Source organism: Physella acuta, unplaced genomic scaffold, assembly GCF_028476545.2.
Source record: "Physella acuta isolate Inbredline_101_S28 unplaced genomic scaffold, ASM2847654v3 ptg000225l, whole genome shotgun sequence".
NCBI lineage: Eukaryota > Metazoa > Mollusca > Gastropoda > Physidae > Physella > Physella acuta.
This window is the reverse complement of record NW_026731744.1, coordinates 1,457,437-1,477,275: the sequence shown is the minus strand read 5'-3', so window position 1 is coordinate 1,477,275 and position 19,839 is coordinate 1,457,437. Positions and strand designations below refer to the sequence as shown.

Sequence of the window (19,839 nt, the reverse complement as noted above, 5' to 3'; positions counted from 1 at the left end):
CTATTTTTTCAGCCACCTGCTGTTTTTTTTTTTTTTTTTTTTTGTGCTAATTGTATATCACTTATAATTTAATTTTATTTAATATTGACTAAACTTCCATCATATCTAGTACTTATTAATACATTCTAATGATAGGCAATTTGTTGTAAAAATGAAGCGTGATGCTTAAAAAATTAAATGTAAGGTCATTTAGGTAAAGAAAAATATAGTGGCAGATCATAGAGTTACCCAATATTTCAATATCTTATTGCAGTCATTTTGTGTTAATTGAGCTTCCAGACATATTGTAAATGGAATAAATAACGGCCTGGTGCCAAATGGTATTTTGTCATTTTAAGTAGATCTATTAAAAATGTGTTTTATTCATTTAATTGTGACTTTAAATATATGCTGTATACATCTTAAAAAATACTTTGTATCATTATTGAATTCAAACTACGAAGCCATTATAAGCCTATAGACTTTTTACAATTCATTGACTTTTTAGTGAAAGACATTAAAGTACAAAACCTGGCAACTTGAAAAACTGAAAGTGGAGAGAGTGAAGATTGACTCTGGTCGGGGTGTCTCAGCTTCTAGGCCTAGATGTTTGGTGTCTAGCCAACAGACACAGCTCAATGACTCTATCCGTTGGCCGATGGGGGTGGAAAAAGAAATTATAAGTCCTGGAGACGGTAAATATGGTGTCTATATTGATTACTATGCTCTAAAATTGCATAATTATTAACTTAATGTAGGGCCTAATTAAAAAATTATCACAAAGATCTACTCTACTCTATGACTCTATGATATGATGATTCTCATCTCACTCTGTCACTATGATCTAGATCTAGAATTCTAGATCTCTACTCTAGATCTAGACTTCGAATAGAATCTCAGTCTAGTTAGTAGAGTCTAGACTCTAGACTAGACTAGAGTTAGCCGTTCGGGAGACTCATCAGTCAGAGCCCACGGAAAAAAATGATGATAGGCCATATCATATATAGACATATAGATCTAGATCTAGCTACAAACAAATCCTGAAATAGCGAGGTTTTTTTTACTATTGTCAGTCAGTGCTCTTAGTTAGTATTGGGGTAATCTATCGTTTTGGGTACGTAAAATCGCCCGCGGCTATTAATGTATGAAAACGTTACCTCATTGTCAAGGCTTTAATAGAAGTAATATTGTGATATGTTTGTGTCAAATATTATAGATAATTAATAATAAACCTAAATCAATGGTTAAATATATTGATATAGGCCAGAAATTAACTTTAAACAGCAGTGTCTGAGAGCAAGATTTGCTATATAAACAGCAACCATTTGTAAAATAGAGTGGCTTCCCCCTGAATCTCGCGCTATAAGCTTATAAAAATAAAACTTAAACAAGATGGCTGCTATAGTAAATAAGCATGGTTGCATCTGTTAGAAACATCGCTAGTCTTCATTTATTACGGAAAAGTTATAATTCAATTGTTTAAAACCATGTACATATATGAAACAAGGAAACATTTTTGTGTTTTTCAAAACATAAATCCTCCTCAAAATGTGAAATAATTATTAAAATTTAAGGAGTCACCTGTTTTTCACATTACTAGTCGCGGACGATTTTACATACCTAAAACGATAGATTACCCTTTTTATTTCTAGATTAACTTACATTAGAGCCACCACACATTGCAGCAAACATGTAGATCTAGTCAGTTTTTGGCTCATAGAAACTTGATTAGAATGACATGCCAAACCAGAGCGCCTGCACATAAACTGTTCATTTATTACTTTCGTTTTCACTTTCAAGAATTATTTTTAGAATTTCTTAAAATCTTGCATGGTTGGTACGCGCATTTCTATTTTTACACCACCCCGGATTAAGTGACCTATGGTTGGACTTGACTTAATCCTCTTTGCTGCTTATGGAACATAGGGCTCCACCATTTCCTTCCATTTCTTCCGATCCCCGGTTATTAATTTTGCCATCTCCGATGACATCCCTGTTGGCTTCAGTTCTTTAAGAAGACTCCGCCTCCAGGTCTGTCTTGGGCGCCCTCTCTTCCGCTTTCCCTGGGGGTTCCACTCAAGCGCTTGGCGTGTAACATTTGGGTGAGCCTTTCGCAGTGTGTGACCCATCCAGCGCCACTTCCTCCTTATTTGCACACCCATAGGCTTTTTCCTAGCTTTCCTCCATCCATAATTCTATGTTTGGCACTTTGTCCTGCCATCTTAATTTCAATATCTGTCTAAGGCATCTGCTCATGAAGGTCTGTGTCTATGCTGTGCTTGCTTTGGAGACTCTCTATGTCTCTGCTCCATACAGCAGAACTGCCTTGAAATTTAAGTTAAATAGCCTAATTTTTGTGGTAATGGAGATGGCAGAACTTTTCCATATGGGTCGCAGAACTGTGAAAGCGCAGCGGGCTCTAATAATTCTAGCACGTATGTCCTCCTCTGTGCCTCCCGTTTTGCTGATCTTGCTGCCAAGGTAGACGCACTCTTCCACATCCTTTACCCGTCTTCCGTCTTTTGTCACTGGGGCCTCCTGGTTGTTGTTAATTCTCATCACTTCTGTCTTTTGACCTACGGTTGGGCTTAGCTGCAAAACTTGAACCAATCAACGCTTAGCTAAATGGTTACACTATAAATAGCTTCTGCATCGTAAATGGAGTTTTTTCTACTTGAACAATAAAAATGGGGTGTTTGTTCACTTATTTGGCCTTTTTGAGCTCTTACATTAGAGCGAACGGCAACACACAGAAATTGTTATTAAATAGGAATTTAGATTTTAAATGTAAATTAGATGTAGAATCTATCTAGTGATCTAATTCTGTATAATGAAAACACTATGAATATGTAAAGTAAAACATTAGCCCACTATTGGAGACAGATAAGAGGCAGAGTGGTCACTGGTGTAGTTGGTAATAGAACAACTGAACATTTAGACAAAAGACTGCATCGTAAAAGGGGCTGGTTGTTGAAGGGAAAGGGTCAAAATAAGATCAAGAAGGCATCTTAATTTTTTTTGAGGCAAATCTCAGCGATGCTTGATGTGTCTTGGCTGGCTTAGCTGCAAACTGCACAAGTCACAACATAGATTCTATACTTAAGACAGTGGCTGAATGGGATGGACTTAGGGAGTGTGTAAAAAATGTTTGAACTATTAAATTACTGTGCAAAAAAATCAATGACACAATATAAATATATATAATTTAGAGTATTCTAAATGAATCTTAATGAACAAGATGTGCTTTGTTTGATGACTTGTAGAGGTGTTAGAAAAATTGTAAAATTTTGAAAAAAAAAGGAAAAATAAAAATGTTCAATAGCATGTAAGTTACTAAAGCCAGAATATCTCAAATTCTATGTGTAGGAATACAGAATGGAACCATATTACAGTAGAATAGTTGTGGAGTATTACGATACTGTTTTTTCTCTATGTCAAATACTTACGGAATGAGACCCAATTGAAATTTTTTTGTTATGTGTGTTCGTAGATGGTAAGTTATTATAGATCTAGATTCTAGATCCACTACTAGATCTAGCAGAAACTAGGATACTAGGTAGTCTAAGCGGGGGAAAATTTGACTTTTGTTATAAAAAGAAATTTCGACGATTTCAAGTCAACCCTTTGTATCCCTAAAAAAACTGTTTTAAGGGTTTACAACCAATGATGTTCAATGGAGTCATCTTTCAAGTAGTAAGTTACTTATTAAAATTTTCATTTCCATTTTAATAAATTTATTTTATTTTTAAAATTTATTTTGATTTAATTAGTGCAAGTTATTGATGTAAATTTGACCAATATGGGTCTATGCTTTTAGCCTGTGAACTAGGCTTGTACATATGGTGTGTTTAGACATGAATCTATTCAATTTAGGAAATTCTAAGGATTTAAAACATGGATGTACTTAACTATTAGATGTGATTGTTAAATGTTTTATTTAAAATTTTATCAAATGTGATTAAATGATAAGGCCATATTAATGTTTATCTGGGCTTTCGCATCAAAATTATGAATCAACAAATTCAAATTGGCCACCAAACTATCTCATAGCTATCTTTATTTTTAATTTTTGTTCTTCATTCTTGATTCTTATTTACCTATTGAGAAATGGTCTCTTAAATGTCTATTTTAGGCATACTAGAGTTAGTAGAATGTAAATCAATTTAGATGCTGGTTCAGGTTGTTGAGATTTTAGTTCTTATGACTATGTTTTAAATGTTATTACAATTGTAAATAGTAGTTTTTCTCATAATTTATTTATTTTATATGGCATTGAAGGGCAGTTCAGTTGTCCAAAATATTATTGAAAACCACAGTATGACATCAGGTTCATTGATGGATATCTCAATCTGCATGGCAACAGCAATGCTCATTTCAATCAGCACTATCAAAAATCTTTGTAAGTATACTATAGGCTCCTACATAAATTAATTGATATATAATTAATTATATTTTATTAATAACTACATTCATTGTTTATTCCACAGCTGGAGAATTCATGATGGCCTTACTAGAGCTTTTCTCTCAGAAGGAAAAGAAAGAAGGCCAAGCCCTTTACATTTTAGTTATGATGCTCCATCGTTACAAGTTTGAGGGCGATAAGACATAAAGTTGTGGAAATATGCTTCTAGAAACTGTCCCACCAGCAGTTATAAATCCCATGTTTGTGAGGAAAGTAAAATGTGTTTGATCAACCACTGCAGCAGTTATAAATACCATGTTTGTGAGGAAAGTAAAATGTGTTTGATCAACCACTGCAGCAGTTATAAATACCAAGTTTGTGAGGAAAGTAAAATGTGTTTGATCAACCACTGCAGCAGTTATAAATCCCATGTTTGTGAGGAAAGTAAAATGTGTTTGATCAACCACTGCAGCAGTTATAAATACCATGTTTGTGAGGAAAGTAAAATGTGTTTGATCAACCACTGCAGCACTTGAGGGACCAAATAACTCCCATTCAGTTTTAGATTCTGCTTCACTTTCACATTAATGATGAATGCTATAGCTTCATCTCATTTTAAAAACACCAACTAACAAGCTCTCTTCTTAATTTACTACTGGTAGTTAAATTTTGTAGAGATCAGAGTGCCTACTACTGGTAGTTACATGTTGTAGAGATCAGAGTGCCTACTACTGGTAGTTACATGTTGTAGAGATCAGAGTGCCTACTACTGGTAGTAACATGTTGTAGAGATAGATTGCCTACTACTGGTAGTTACATGTTGTAGAGATCAGAGTGCCTACTACTGGTAGTTACATGTTGTAGAGATCAGAGTGCCTACTACTGGTAGTTACATGTTGTAGAGATCAGAGTGCCTACTACTGGTAGTTACATGTTGTAGAGATCAGAGTGCCTACTACTGGTAGTTACATGTTGTAGAGATCAGAGTGCCTACTACTGGTAGTTACATGTTGTAGAGATCAGAGTGCCTACTACTGGTAGTAACATGTTGTAGAGATAGATTGCCTACTACTGGTAGTTACATGTTGTAGAGATCAGAGTGCCTACTACTGGTAGTTACATGTTGTAGAGATCAGAGTGCCTACTACTGGTAGTTACATGTTGTAGAGATCAGAGTGCCTACTACTGGTAGTTCACATGTTGTAGAGATCAGAGTGCCACTTCTGATATACAACCAATTCTTCTTCGGCAAAGTTCTTTTGAGTAAATATACTTGAAGTTTTAATGTTTTATGTTGCTTAAATTTTAAATTATCTTTCATTTGATGTACAAGTTATTGTTTTACAAGTTAATTGTTGTCATATCAACCTTTTTATAGTGAATATTTACTATCACTCAATGCTTATTTGTCAACTAACTTTATTGACTTTAGCTGTTCATTGTGCTCATGATTATTTGTTTGGGTACTTACATGGTTGTTTTTTTTTATACAGTTGAATGACAATTTTCATTTTTAAACCATGCATTTCATAACTATGATTTTCTAATATATTGTGTGGTGGGTACTTTGTGCCTGTCTTCAATACTTGTAAATATTTCTTTGTGCCATCAAAACCGAGAGCATGCTGTTCTGCTTAATGTTTCTTCATTGTGACATTTCAATTATTGTTCCATCTCAAAAACAAATTTATTTATTTTTACAAATTTTTAAATTGTGTCATGTTTCTCTTTTTTTGCTCTAAAAATAAAAGTAAGCAAAATGAATTCTTGTAATTTTCAATTAATATTTTTACTTTATAAAAATTAATTTTAGATGACTGAAAAAAATTGGGCATAGTTTGGGCTACCTGTTACTACTCTATAGAGTTACTTATCTACTTAGTCTAATAAAACAACCAAAACAACAGTAAAATAAAAGCTTTTTTAAAAGTATTAAAATAAACATAACAAATCATCAATGTTATCATTCATCAAGGCAAATATTCCAGGTAAAATTTGCGTGTAGTCAAACACCCCTTTTAATAGCTTGTCATGAAATCTCTATTATAATCATTTGAATGACAAATGCTTTTACAAAAGAAAGGAAGTTTCATTTCTTTTGTGAGCATGAAAGCTAATTAAGTAAACAGCACCATAGTCTGATAGATATTTGGCTGATTGTACCTAAGAAATCAAAACGCTTAAGCCTTTTAACTTTACACTAAATCTCTAATTAACTTATTAAAGTTACTTTTACCTGACAGTCCAGGTACACTGTCTTCAAATTGAACAGAACAGCCAACTATTACTACTTTAAAAAGCTTTTATTTTACTGTTGTTTTGGTTGTTTTATTAGTGATTATTTACATTAAACTCTTTCCAGGTGCTACTTATCCAAAGACAGGTCAAACGGTTGTGATACACTATACAGGTACGTTTTCACCTCAGAAAATTTTTCTCCTTATAAATATAATGAACTGTTTTGCTCATTAAAATTGTTTAAAAATATAAATGTTCTCAAGAAATAAACTAGTAAATGCAATTCTAGAAGAGTGGTGTAATTGTGTTGCCTTTCATTAATTGAACTGCCAGGTATCATTAGAGAATGGATATAGAAAAGTATAAATGTGTAAACCATTTATGTAGAGCACGGGTTCCCAACCTGGGGGTCGCGACCCCCCTGGGGGTCGCAAAGGTCTTTCTGAGGGGTCGCCAACTGGTATACTAAACCTTAGTAATTTGAAACAAAACATAAATATTTAGAAGACTTTTTGAACTTCGGCTTCATTAACATCACTGGAAATGTAATAGAGAAGAAACAAAGCGCACTGTACAAAGTTGTTCTCAGTCACGAATCTATGAAATCTTCAAAACTAAAACTCATTTGAGACGAGTCATTCGGAACACACCAAAAAATATATGGAGTTCTTTCGTCGTTATGAAGCTAGTTGCAAACGCCAGAGACTTGATCGAACAGAAAGTTTTCACCAGGATTAGTGCAAGCATCACATGAAGTCGCGATAGAAAATGCCAAGCAAAAAAAAAAAAAAAAACAATAGGAGAAAATCTCATCAAACGCTGCATGTACGTAAATGTTAAATAACACATTTTTATTGAAATTAAGCTTTAACAATTGTTTGCTTTTCAAGTTGATAAATCAACAGACGTGAGTTCGTGTTGGCAGTTGCTGGTCTGTGTCTATATTCATGCGGATGATAGCAAAGAAGAGTTGCTCTTTTGTGAAGATAGCATGGAGAAAATAAATACCTTTTTTAAAAACTGGATGATTAAAATGGGTTAGAACGGCTGTGGGGGTTTGTACGGATGGCGCGCCATCTATGTTTAGCTCAAAATCGGGCTTTCAGAAAACAGAAAAGATTTAGCTCCCTAACCACTTCCCTAACCAATCGACATCAAGAGTCCATTGCTAGTATAAGTCGTAAATTATATAAAATCTGGAACCTTCAAAGAACTGAGCAAAAACATTAATGTAGATCACGAGGTTCTGCTCTTCTACACTACAGTACGCTGCAAAAATGTTGTTAATTGTGTTTTTGAATTGAAATCTGAAATTAAATTGTTATTGGAAGTGCAAAGTAAACAAGACTTTTTGGTATACTTAAAACGACATAGAGTGGTTGGAGAGAGTATCATACCTAGCAGATGTGTTGTAACATCAAGATAAGCTTAACCTGAAGCTTCAGGGAAAATGAACGAATATTATAACTTTCCATGATAATCTCGGGGCAATTTTATCAAAACTGCAAAATCTGTAAAGAAAATAAATCTTGGAAATATTGTAAATTTGAGAAACTCTGCGGTGTGGTAGATGAATCTGATTGTGAGATAATTAAAATTTTGAAAGAAGCGATTTCTGGGCATCTTGAATCTCTTGAAAACGAACTGCATCGCTATTTCTCTGAGCTGAAAAAAAGAAGAATCTGCATTTATGCATTATCCATTCTCTTCTTCCTTTGATGTTGCCAGCATCCCAGATGAATTACAAGATGAATTCTTTGATTTGCAGAATGATTCAGAGTAGGATGAAAAACTGCAGACACAATTTCGGTGTAGTATTCACCATTCATACCCAAACGTAAAATTGATTGACTTTTCGAGAATATATTTTCAACACTATTCTTCGATTAAAAACAAAATTAAGATAATTATAATGACATAGGTTGGCGTTAACATAAAAATTAATTAAAAAGTTAACCACGAAGGTTTATATGAATAGTATGCAATTTTACTCATGCTATTAAAACAGTTATCAAGAGTAGTTCATATTGAAAGTCTACTAGAAAATTTTATTTTAGTGCTTATTAATTTCCATATTAATTTCGGCTTTTTAATTCTATGGGGGTCGCGGGTCACTTACTTTTTAAAAAAGGGGGTCGCCACTCGAAAAAGGTTGGGAACCACTGATGTAGAGAGAACTATTTTTAAAAGCTTTTATTTAGTTCACAATGTTTGTTGTGGGTTGTGCCAAAGCTTCTAACTCTAATTAATCTAATGCATCAATTTTGTTTCAACTTACCAGATAAATCAGTCTCTGATGACAATGCAAGAGTATCTCATTTTAGTCTATTTAGATCAGTCATTAAAGTTTAATTAAAAGATTACTTAAGTAAAAGGGTTATTGCTCGAGTTGGAGCGTTGACCACACACTTAGAAGGGGCACATAATTGTTTTTAAAAGTTTGTAGGCTATCTATTGGGTTTTAATTTTAAGGCTAATTCAAGTTTATGTAGTGTCAATTTAGAATAAATTACTAAAAAGTGGAAAATATAACAAAATATTGATTAAATACCTTTTTAATAATATAAGCTTTTGAATGGACTGAAAATAGGAAAATGAAGCAAACTTTCTTTCTTTAATAAAATTGTTGGTCGCTAAAACATCTAAGAGATCTCATGATCAACCAGTGCTAAAGAAATCAATTTTTTTTTAAAATTTAAAAACTTATTATTATAAATGTGTTTTATGTTTCTATTATTATTATTTTGTGCTTGGAATATAAGTACATTAAGTAGCATAATATAAAAAACAAATATTTTAAAAGCAAATCTTTTTGTTACCCTCCATTATTGCAACTTGAAAATAAAGACCTAGAGGTTAGCAGTCAAACACTCAAGTACATGACCCCACCATCCTATTTTTTAAGTTACTTTTTATGCATAAAGAATTAATTTCATATTCACATTCATATATCACAGCCAAATTGGTTTGGTTACCTGAATTATCTGTAATCTCTTTTTGGCAAACCTTACACCCTCTACTCAACTGGGTTCAGCTGCTGAAACACTAGGCCTGAATGGTTGGAAGACAATTTAAACCGTCTCCTGAGTGGAGAATGTGCTGCTTTACAACATGAGGTGGAATATTTATGTGCATGTTCTATTTTGACAATGACATATCAATTATTTTTTTATTATCTTCCTTTTTTTTTAGCATCTTTAGTTGATGGGCAGAAAATTGATTCATCTCGTGATAGAGGAAACCCTTTTAAATTTCGCATAGGTAAAGGAGAAGTTATAAAAGGTTTGTGTTTAATTGCCATTTGGTTAGAGTAGATATTAATTTTTATTTATATTTAGAAGTGGAAAACTAAGAAACATACAAAATTTAATAAGTTGGTTTTTAAAAATATTATAGTATAGCACTCCACTGTATATGTATACTAACAATATGAGTGAGATTATTCATTTTGTGTATTACAAAATGCATATGCCCACGTCTATATCTTAATAGGGCATGTGCAGAAATGTAGTCTATTAATTATATGCTTTTATTTAGTTCACAAGTTTGTGGGATGTGGCAAATCTTGTGACTTTATTTCAAGATAGATTTTTCTGTGGTGAATTGCAAGAATATTAGGTTTTAAGGAAATTATTTCTAGTCATAGTATATGTGGTGTCAGTTTAATTTAGAACGAATAACTAAAATAAAGTGGTAGTGATCTCCATTAAACTTGCTCCTAATATTCTTACATAGCACTAGTGGGGGGGGGGGTGGCACCTCGGGATATATATAGTTTATAATCAATTTTTAATTACTTGAGATTTTTTTGCATAGAATAGAATCTCGTAGGAAACAGCATTGAGCACCAAGTGAACAGAAATGTATGTATAATAGTACGGAATGTTAGTACTTAATAAATTCATGTGTTTTTTAGAAATCAAAAATAGGGCTGAAAAGTTGATACACAACTACAAATTTGATATAATACTTATATATGAAATCTCATCAACCTAGCTGTAACGATACTCAAGTTATTGTGTTCATAAATTTATAAATATAAGGGCAAAATTGTTTTTCCGACTCGGGGGGGGAGGGAGTGTAAAACGTCAAGATTTGTGAAAATCTCAATTTCAATGTTTTTGCTCGATTACAATACTTCCTCTATACTTTGTATACGAGAAAGTAAAAAGGAAAATTAAATTAATATAGAAAAAAACCTTTATAATGAGCTTTGAATGCACTGCAAATAGAAAATAGAAACTTTGATGAGCAACCCATGCCTTTTTAAGAAAAGTAAATTTGGGTGCCCCACGTGGCCTGACACTACCACAATGGTGACAACCAGTCCAAGTTAATATTGGCTGGAAAATTGTAGAATAACTGAAAATAAAATGACACTACCACAATGGTGACAACCAGTCCAAGTTAATATTGGCTGGAAAATTGTAGAATAACTGAAAATAAAATGACACTACCACAATGGTGACAACCAGTCCAAGTTAATATTGGCTGGAAAATTGTAGAATAACTGAAAATAAAATGACACCACCACAATGGTGACAACAAGTCCAAGTTAATATTGGCTGGAAAATTGTAGAATAACTGAAAATAAAATGACACTACCACAATGGTGACAACCAGTCCAAGTTAATATTGGCTGGAAAATTGTAGAATAACTGAAAATAAAATGACACTACCACAATGGTGACAACCAGTCCAAGTTAATATTGGCTGGAAAATTGTAGAATAACTGAAAATAAAATGACACTACCACAATGGTGACAACAAGTCCAAGTTAATATTGGCTGGAAAATTGTAGAATAACTGAAAATAAAAAATAATAAAAGCAACTATCTTACCAGACTTCTTGAACATAAAAAAAACTGTTTTTATATACAGATGGACAGGTGAATGCTTTTGATTACAACGGATGGTCTAGGTTCTGACCAGACAGACACCTTCCTCATCCCCTTGGCATTCAAAAAAAAAAGGAAGCTGAAACTTTCTAATAAACCGGACATACATACACTACGCTTCCACAATTAGTCCCTAAACCACTGATAACAACCAACACATCACGAAACATTAGCCAGAATTATATCAAAAGACACTTTAAAATATTAATAACAAAATATAAACAAGACACACAAAGCGACCATAAACAATTTTAAAATCAAAATCACATCCGTGCCATAATAGTGGACTACTTAACTAAATACCACAACAATCCTCAACAGGAACTCAAAAAGCGACATTTGCATTTTAACCTAAAGATAATAATAATCAGACACACTCCAGCCATTCACACTAATATTGTATTTAAAATTAATTCCGATCCCGTTAGAGTTCATGTTTCATGCCATTGTCAATGTTGCTTGGCCCTTGTGTCCAGTATAAAACAAATTGGTTTGTTCAAGTGGGGAAAATTTTGTTTGCAACTTTCACACATGGAAGAATGATATTAAATACAATGTACTACAATTGTAATTTAGATAATGTTGTTAATGATCTGATAAAGCAAATCGATTTAAAAAGTCACTCAATTGCAGAAAGTATTGTTTTTGCGTGCCTTTTAAATATATTAAAGTTAGTGGCATAGAAAAAAATAAAATTGTAAGTTTGTATATTTATATTGTATATTTATATTCGAGTTTGAATCCCGGGTTTTTGTATGTTAAGGGAAAGTTAATGGGGCTGGGCAAACTGCTGAGTACATTGTTCCTTCATTTGCCGAAGTCATTGAAATATATAGCAAACCATGATATTTGGTCTTTAAAATGTTTTTTTTTTATTTCAAAGTTACTATAAATGTTTTTATATCAATAGAATGATTTAGATACGCCATAATTTCTCCTCTTACACCCCCCCCCCCCCCCCCCCCCCACCACACACATCTATTTTTCCTGTAAAAATATGATGCTGACACCAGCCAGGATACAAGAAGACCCCTTGCTTTTCCCTGGCTTGTCTTATATGCTGGCTTATATAGTCCTAGCTTCTGTAAAACCATTTGAATTTTTTTGTTTCAGGGTGGGATGAAGGTGTGTCCAAGGTAAGAAAGCTATATGGTGAAAGTAGGAACATCCAATGATAAGTTGTCGTCAGATCAAATATACCAAGTCTCATCTGTATTCCCTGAATTGGTTCTGTAGTTTTTGTATTCTCTGACTTGTTTTTGTATTCCCTGACTTGTTTCTGTAGTTTTTGTATTCCCTGACTTGTTTCTGTATTCCCTGACTTGTTTCTGTAGTTGTTGTATTCCCTAACTTGTTTTTGTATTCCCTGACTTGTTTCTGTATTCCCTGACTTGTTTCTGTATTACCTGACTTGTTTCTGTAGTTATTGTATTCCCTGACTTGTTTCTGTATTCCCTGACTTGTTTCTGTAGCTATTGTATTCCCTGACTTGTTTCTGTAGTTATTGTATTCCCTGACTTGGTTCTGTAGCTATTGTATTCCCTGACTTGTTTCTGTAGTTTTTGTATTTCCTGACTTGTTTCTGTATTTTTTGTATTCCCTGACTTGTTTCTGTATTCCCTGACTTGTTTCTGTAGTTTTTGTATTCCCTGACTTGTTTCTGTATTCCCTGACTTGTTTCTGTAGTTTCTGTATTCCCTGACTTGTTTCTGTATTCCCTGTATTCCCTGACTTGTTTCTGTATTCCCTGACTTGTTTCTGTATTCCCTGTATTCCCTGACTTGTTTCTGTATTCACTGACTTGTTTCTGTATTCCCTGACTTGTTTCTGTATTCCCTGACTTGTTTCTGTATTCCCTGACTTGTTTCTGTATTCCCTGACTTGTTTCTGTATTCCCTGACTTGTTTCTGTATTCCCTGACTTGTTTCTGTATTCCCTGACTTGTTTCTGTATTCCCTGACTTGGTTCTGTAGCTATTGTATTCCCTGACTTGGTTCTGTATTCCCTGACTTGGTTCTGTAGTTTATTAAACTGAGTCAACCATTGCATCATTTTCAGATGAGTCTGGGTGAGAGGGCCAGGCTAGTCTGCTCCCCAGATTTGGCCTATGGTTCTAGGGGCTATCCTGGTGTATATCCTTTTATTGACTTGAAATTTTGAGCTATGTTGAGCAACTGATAATTAACTTTTTTTTTTCTGTACTTTGTTTTTTTCTTTCTGTACTTTGTTTTTTTTTTAATTTTTTTTTTAATTTAAATTTTCCTAGAGCAGTGATTGTATAGTTACGGTTGTGTCAGATATGTAAAAGGTTCAGATGTAGTGCCAAATTTATTTTAAACTGTCCCTTGTTTAGCTGCTAAATGCAGGTTATTGCCCTTATTTGAACTAGTTGATATCCTTATGTTCTAGGAGTAGCCTGTCACTTGACCTACTTTTTTTAACGTCATGGTAATGATGGCTGCCAAAATGACGATATAGTGATTCAGGTTTTTTTTAACAATGTTTCATGGTCATTTCAGAAATATATACTTAAAATCGTTATTTTTGCATATTATTCAACGATACCGGTCTAGTTTTAGCAATGGACTATTAGTGTTTGATGCAAACTTGCCATTTGGGTATTTTTTTTGTCTAATCGCAGAACATAATAAAAGTAAGCAAAACGTGAATTACTTTATTTAATATTGTTCTAAACATACTGAAAATCTATATATATAATTCTCTTCTGGGAGCCGTTAGAAAACAAGCTGCAAGCGCCTCCTTATAGTCCCCTCTCTTTCTCTCTATCACTATCACTACCACCCCCACCCCACCCCCACATGGTCTGGTGAGTTGTGGTCACGCTAAATTAAATGTTTACAAATCGTAGAGCCGGGGTTAGTGACGGCTATTAGAGGCAGCTAATTTAGTTTGAAACGATTTTAAACTTACAGGCGGTAACTAAGGAGGAGGCTGCTTTCACTGGGGGGGGGGGTGTAGGGTTAGGGGAAGGGGGGGGGGGGGGGGGGGGGGGTTAGTGTTTTAAAGCAAATATTTTCAGTGGCAGCATTAGTACTGTCGAATTCACAGATTATGAATTACTGAAAAGTAGAAAATAAAACAACTAAATAGCGGCGTATGATACGCCGCGGGTCGGCTCGTATATTATAAACTACATAAAATTATAACATGCTTTCTACTAAACTAGTGTTATTAATGTTTTTAAAATCATGCTGGGTAAAACCAACATTCCTTACAAAACTAACCCACCTACAACTGAAAATCAGTCAATCATTGTAGTAATTTAAAAACAAACGCGTTTTTTCACAAATCATTTTCTAGGCTACCAATTAAATTTGATGAATAAAATTGGTATTAAATTAAAGGTAAAATAATGAAGTTTAAAATCTTAGGCGACACCCTATTCTAGTAGCATTTTAAAACTTGTCAACTTTTTATTGTGGAGCACCATTCCCATTACCTATAACCAATTGATTTTATCTGAATAGCAAAAAGAAGTGTAGAAATATTTTAGCTGATCTGCTAGTGTGTTGTTTGTGCTGTATGTTACTAGAGGAAAATATTTGCTCTGTGTCTGTAGTTGTGTTCATTCAACACATTGTTACTGGGGTTTCAAATGGTCAATCTATCTCTTCTCCACTGAGTCGACAGCAATTTTTGATTGAGTTTCCTCCAGCAGGTTTACAGTATTATAGGCCATGCTTGTAACAATGCTATATTGACCTTAATTTTCCCACTATTCCAAAAAATGCAACCCTGATTTTTGACATGGAGCTCTTGAAGATGGAGTGAGAAGGCCCTGCCTGATGTCTACACCAAAGATTGTCACATATTTATTTGAGCCACATCTAGCCACGTGTTGTCAGAGCTAGCTCAGGTTGCTTCAAGTGGACTTGCTCATTCATAGCTAGCACACAATTGTTCACCCCACGGATGTTTTCAGTACAACTTTGAATTGGATATTGTGTCATTTGTGCTAGCATCTCATTGGAATGTTTCAAGTTTCAAATATCAGATGTATATCTCACCTGCATTCTTACTTATTTTCAGTTTGATTGTTTCTATAATGGATGTAAAGCTAGTGTCAGATGCAATGACAATGTAAATAACCTGTCCTATAGAACGGGGGGGGGGGGGGGGGGCTTTATTCTATCCTGTTATACTGACTGTGTGTTTTTATAGACTGATGAGCTCATTGGTTGGGTCATAATGTTGTCAGGTGACTGGGGACTGATGAGCTCATTGGTTGGGTCATAATGTTGTCAGGTGACTAGACTGATGAGCTCATTGGTTGGGTCATAATGTTGTCAGGTGACTGTAGACTGATGAGCTGATTGGTTGGGTCATAATGTTGTCAGGTGACTGTAGACTGATGAGCTCATTGGTTGGGTCATAATGTTGTCAGGTGACTGTAGACTGATGAGCTCATTGGTTGGGTCATAATGTTGTCAGGTGACTGATGAGCTCATTGGTTGGGTCATAATGTTGTCAGGTGACTGGGGACTGATGAGCTCATTGGTTGGGTCATAATGTTGTCAGGTGACTGTAGACTGATGAGCTCATTGGTTGGGTCATAATGTTGTCAGGTGACTGATGAGCTGATTGGTTGGGTCATAATGTTGTCAGGTGACTGGGGACTGATGAGCTCATTGGTTGGGTCATAATGTTGTCAGGTGACTGATGAGCTGATTGGTTGGGTCATAATGTTGTCAGGTGACTGGGCTCAGGCAACCTTGAAACTTGTAAGCAGATAATTGTCAAGTGAATTCATTGCTGATGACCAGCCTTAGTTGATGAGTCAGTGAATGCAACAGTGGACCCCCCTCATTATGTGATAGTCTTTTTTACACTTGTGTCCTCCACCATAGATGACATCTAGGTGGAGCAGAACCCTGCTGCCCTGTTCCACCATAGATGACATCTCAGTGGAGCAGAACCCTGCTGCCCTGTTCCACCATAGATGACATCTAGGTGGAGCAGAACCCTGCTGCCCTGTTCCACCATAGATGACATCTAGGTGGAGCAGAACCCTGCTGCCCTGTTCCACCATAGATGACATCTAGGTGGAGCAGAACCCTGCTGCCCTGCTCCACCATAGATGACATCTCAGTGGAGCAGAACCCTGCTGCCCTGTTCCACCATAGATGACATCTAGGTGGAGCAGAACCCTGCTGCCCTGTTCCACCATAGATGACATCTCAGTGGAGCAGAACCCTGCTGCCCTGTTCCACCATAGATGACATCTAGGTGGAGCAGAACCCTGCTGCCCTGTTCCACCATAGATGACATCTAGGTGGAGCAGAACCCTGCTGCCCTGTTCCACCATAGATGACATCTCAGTGGAGCAGAACCCTGCTGCCCTGTTCCACCATAGATGACATCTCAGTGGAGCAGAACCCTGCTGCCCTGTTCCACCATAGATGACATCTCAGTGGAGCAGAACCCTGCTGCCCTGTTCCACCATAGATGACATCTCAGTGGAGCAGAACCCTGCTGCCCTGTTCCACCATAGATGACATCTCAGTGGAGCAGAACCCTGCTGCCCTGTTCCACCATAGATGACATCTAGGTGGAGCAGAACCCTGCTGCCCTGTTCCACCATAGATGACATCTCAGTGGAGCAGAACCCTGCTGCCCTGTTCCACCATAGATGACATCTCAGTGGAGCAGAACCCTGCTGCCCTGTTCCACCATAGATGACATCTCAGTGGAGCAGAACCCTGCTGCCCTGTTCCACCATAGATGACATCTCAGTGGAGCAGAACCCTGCTGCCCTGTTCCACCATAGATGACATCTAGGTGGAGCAGAACCCTGCTGCCCTGTTCCACCATAGATGACATCTAGGTGGAGCAGAACCCTGCTGCCCTGTTCCACCATAGATGACATCTAGGTGGAGAACCCAGTGGTTGTACTGCTTTGTTATTTGACCAGAGTTTGAGTATGACACCAAGGAAGAAATGTAGTTGTTGATTGTTTTCATGTGATCTGACCATAGAGTTGAACAGAGAATGTATTTATTGCTATAGACTGCTTCTATGTAGTTGTAGTTTTTAAGTGGTTCAAATCAAGGTGTGTGTGTCTGCTTGACTGCTGTATATTGAGTCAGGTGTGTCTGCTTGACTGCTGTAGTTTTAAGTGGTTTAAGGTATGAGTGCGTCTAATTGCTTGATTTTAATATCTCTACAATACATGGCTATGAGAATCTGGCATGACCATGAAAACTGAATGACCTTGACACCATGTTGTTACTGCAAGCATGTTTCAGATGGGATTTTTTTTTTCTATGTTTATGCTTGATAACTACGCTACCCTTGTCAAAGTAAATTGTTTATGCAACCATAAAGTTTTGGTTTTCAAATCTTTCCTCAAGTAATGTTTTGGACTGTACTTTATTTATGAACTGTGATGTAAAAAAAAAAAATTCTGAGCATTTCTGCACTTGAAGCCTAACCACTTAATTAACTATTAAAATAAACTACGCCAGAGCAAAATTTTTACGCAATACAGCTGTCATCAGCGTCAAGGTACATTAGTTCAGGGTTTCTTACAGACTTTTTTCTCGGGGGGGGGGGTGCACTGTTAAAGGTGTATATTTTTCGTTCGGAAGAGATGCCTGGAAGAAACTGCATTAGTTGACTAGATCATGTATGTGAATTGAATTCTAGACCTCTGGATCGCATCTGGGAATTGATTGAATAATAATAGCTGGTTGTTACTATTCTGGGGTACAAGTCAAGCATTTGATGAGGAATGTCAAAACATTTCCAGTGTTTAAAGTGAACAAGTGTAACATCGTCAAAAGTTATTTCTGTACATTGCCAAATTTAAGCTAATTCAAAAATTCAATGTTGTTTTTTTTTTTACAAGGTTGCTTAAATTAGGAAGCGAAATAATAAAGTATATCTCTCCCGGTTTATTTTTAGCGCAATTTCCATTCTGGAGAATTGCGTTTATTAACCCGTCATTTCTGAATGGATGAATGTGTGTCCGCAGTTTTAAGTCGTATCTCCTCCTCAACGAAGCAATATCGAAGACTAGTTCCAAAAGCAATTATGTTAAGCAAGTTACGAGGATGAACATAGGCTAAAAAATTCCGGGTTTCTTTCATGGATCTCCCGGAAAAGCCAAAAAACCTCGAAAAAATGCAGTTTTTTGCCCATATCTCGGCAACCAGACCACTTAGCGACTTGAAACTTGTACCAATCGATTCCTGCCATAATTTAGAACAATATTGCCGAAGAAAGTTTTCAAAAATATCCTTTCGTTCGGTCACAAACAAATTTTTGAATTAATTAAAATTTGGACCGAATTAGTAGGCATTTTTATCCAACCACACCACACGCGTCATCACGTTTAATGGGGAAAAAAAAAAACATCCCAGGATAAACCTGTAAAATTGATTAACAAGCCAAATACTTCTGAAACTTCTAGGTATTTAGAAATCAAAAGTAAATACCAAACAGAGGAAGCTAAATGTGACCATGAAAGAGTAAACAGGTTCTTAGCCAAATACCGCACAACTCCTCATATAACAACAGGTGTTGCACCATGCGAATTGCTATGTGGTAGGAAAATTAAAACTCATCTTGACCTACTACATCCAACTGTTCAAAGGTCTGTTTCCCAACATCAACATACACAAAAAGTAAATCATGACAAAACATCCATTGAAAGAGAATTTGCAGTTAATGATAATGTGTATCTGAGAAATTATGGGAGAGAGGAAAAATGGATACCAGGTCAAATTGTTCAATGTACAGGACCTGTGTCTTATAAAGTAAAAACAAATGATGGACTTATTGTCCGTAGACATGCAGACCAGTTAAAAATAACTTGTGCAGATAATAAGTGTGAATCTATCAATCCCACCAAATCTGATCAGTTCACACCAACTCAGTTTGTTCCACAACCAAGTTCTGTTGATATGAGTGAACCAAGTAGTCTAGAGTCAGAAAATGTAAAATCTGGAATTAAGGATTTAGATCCTAGACCTCCTGAGATAGAGAATCCATATGGTCAGAATCTTGAGTCACCAAATCAAAAGCCACTGAGAAGGTAAAACAGGACAATCAAAGTCCCAGATAAGTTAGACCTATGATTTAAAGGTCAAAAGGACTTTGACATCATTGTTTTGTATCTTGATTATGTTGTAGCATATTGTGCATTGTTTGTAAGGGTGTAATCTACCATAATGTTCATGTTACAATATATTTGGTGATTTTAGGATACTATCAATTGTTCTATTGAGAGATGTGTTGTTGTTCACTAAGGGTAAAGGGATGTAATATATTGAGATTTGTGAAGTCAAGGGAACTCACTCT

General features: G+C 35.5%; 1 protein-coding gene across 3 annotated transcripts; it reads left to right on the top strand.

Annotated features, from left to right (window-relative positions):
• Positions 1–277: 277 nt before the first annotated feature.
• On the top strand, positions 278–17,887 carry LOC131937917 (peptidyl-prolyl cis-trans isomerase Fkbp12). Of its 3 annotated transcripts, XM_059295658.1 has the most exons (9): positions 278–320; positions 488–674; positions 6,744–6,791; positions 9,812–9,901; positions 12,631–12,653; positions 13,576–13,649; positions 15,255–16,103; positions 16,144–16,190; positions 16,231–17,887. In XM_059295658.1, the coding sequence occupies exons 2-7, from the start codon at positions 638–640 to the stop codon at positions 15,307–15,309; spliced, it is 327 nt and encodes a 108-aa protein (XP_059151641.1). In that variant the 5' UTR covers positions 278–320; positions 488–637; the 3' UTR covers positions 15,310–16,103; positions 16,144–16,190; positions 16,231–17,887. The 3 variants fall into 3 exon arrangements, with proteins under 3 accessions (XP_059151641.1, XP_059151640.1, XP_059151639.1); XM_059295657.1 differs by lacking the exon at positions 16,144–16,190; XM_059295656.1 differs by having other exon boundaries at positions 16,144–17,887.
• Positions 17,888–19,839: the final 1,952 nt, after the last annotated feature.

Excerpts from the sequence above, each read along its gene's own strand:
- LOC131937917 (XM_059295657.1), top strand. The coding sequence starts at position 638 with ATGGGGGTGGAAAAAGAAATTATAAGTCCTGGAGACG. Across the intron at positions 675-6,743 it reads AATTATAAGTCCTGGAGACG|GTGCTACTTATCCAAAGACA; the intron begins GTAAATATGGTG and ends AACTCTTTCCAG. Across the intron at positions 13,650-15,254 it reads TCTAGGGGCTATCCTGGTGT|TATTCCAAAAAATGCAACCC; the intron begins ATATCCTTTTAT and ends TAATTTTCCCAC.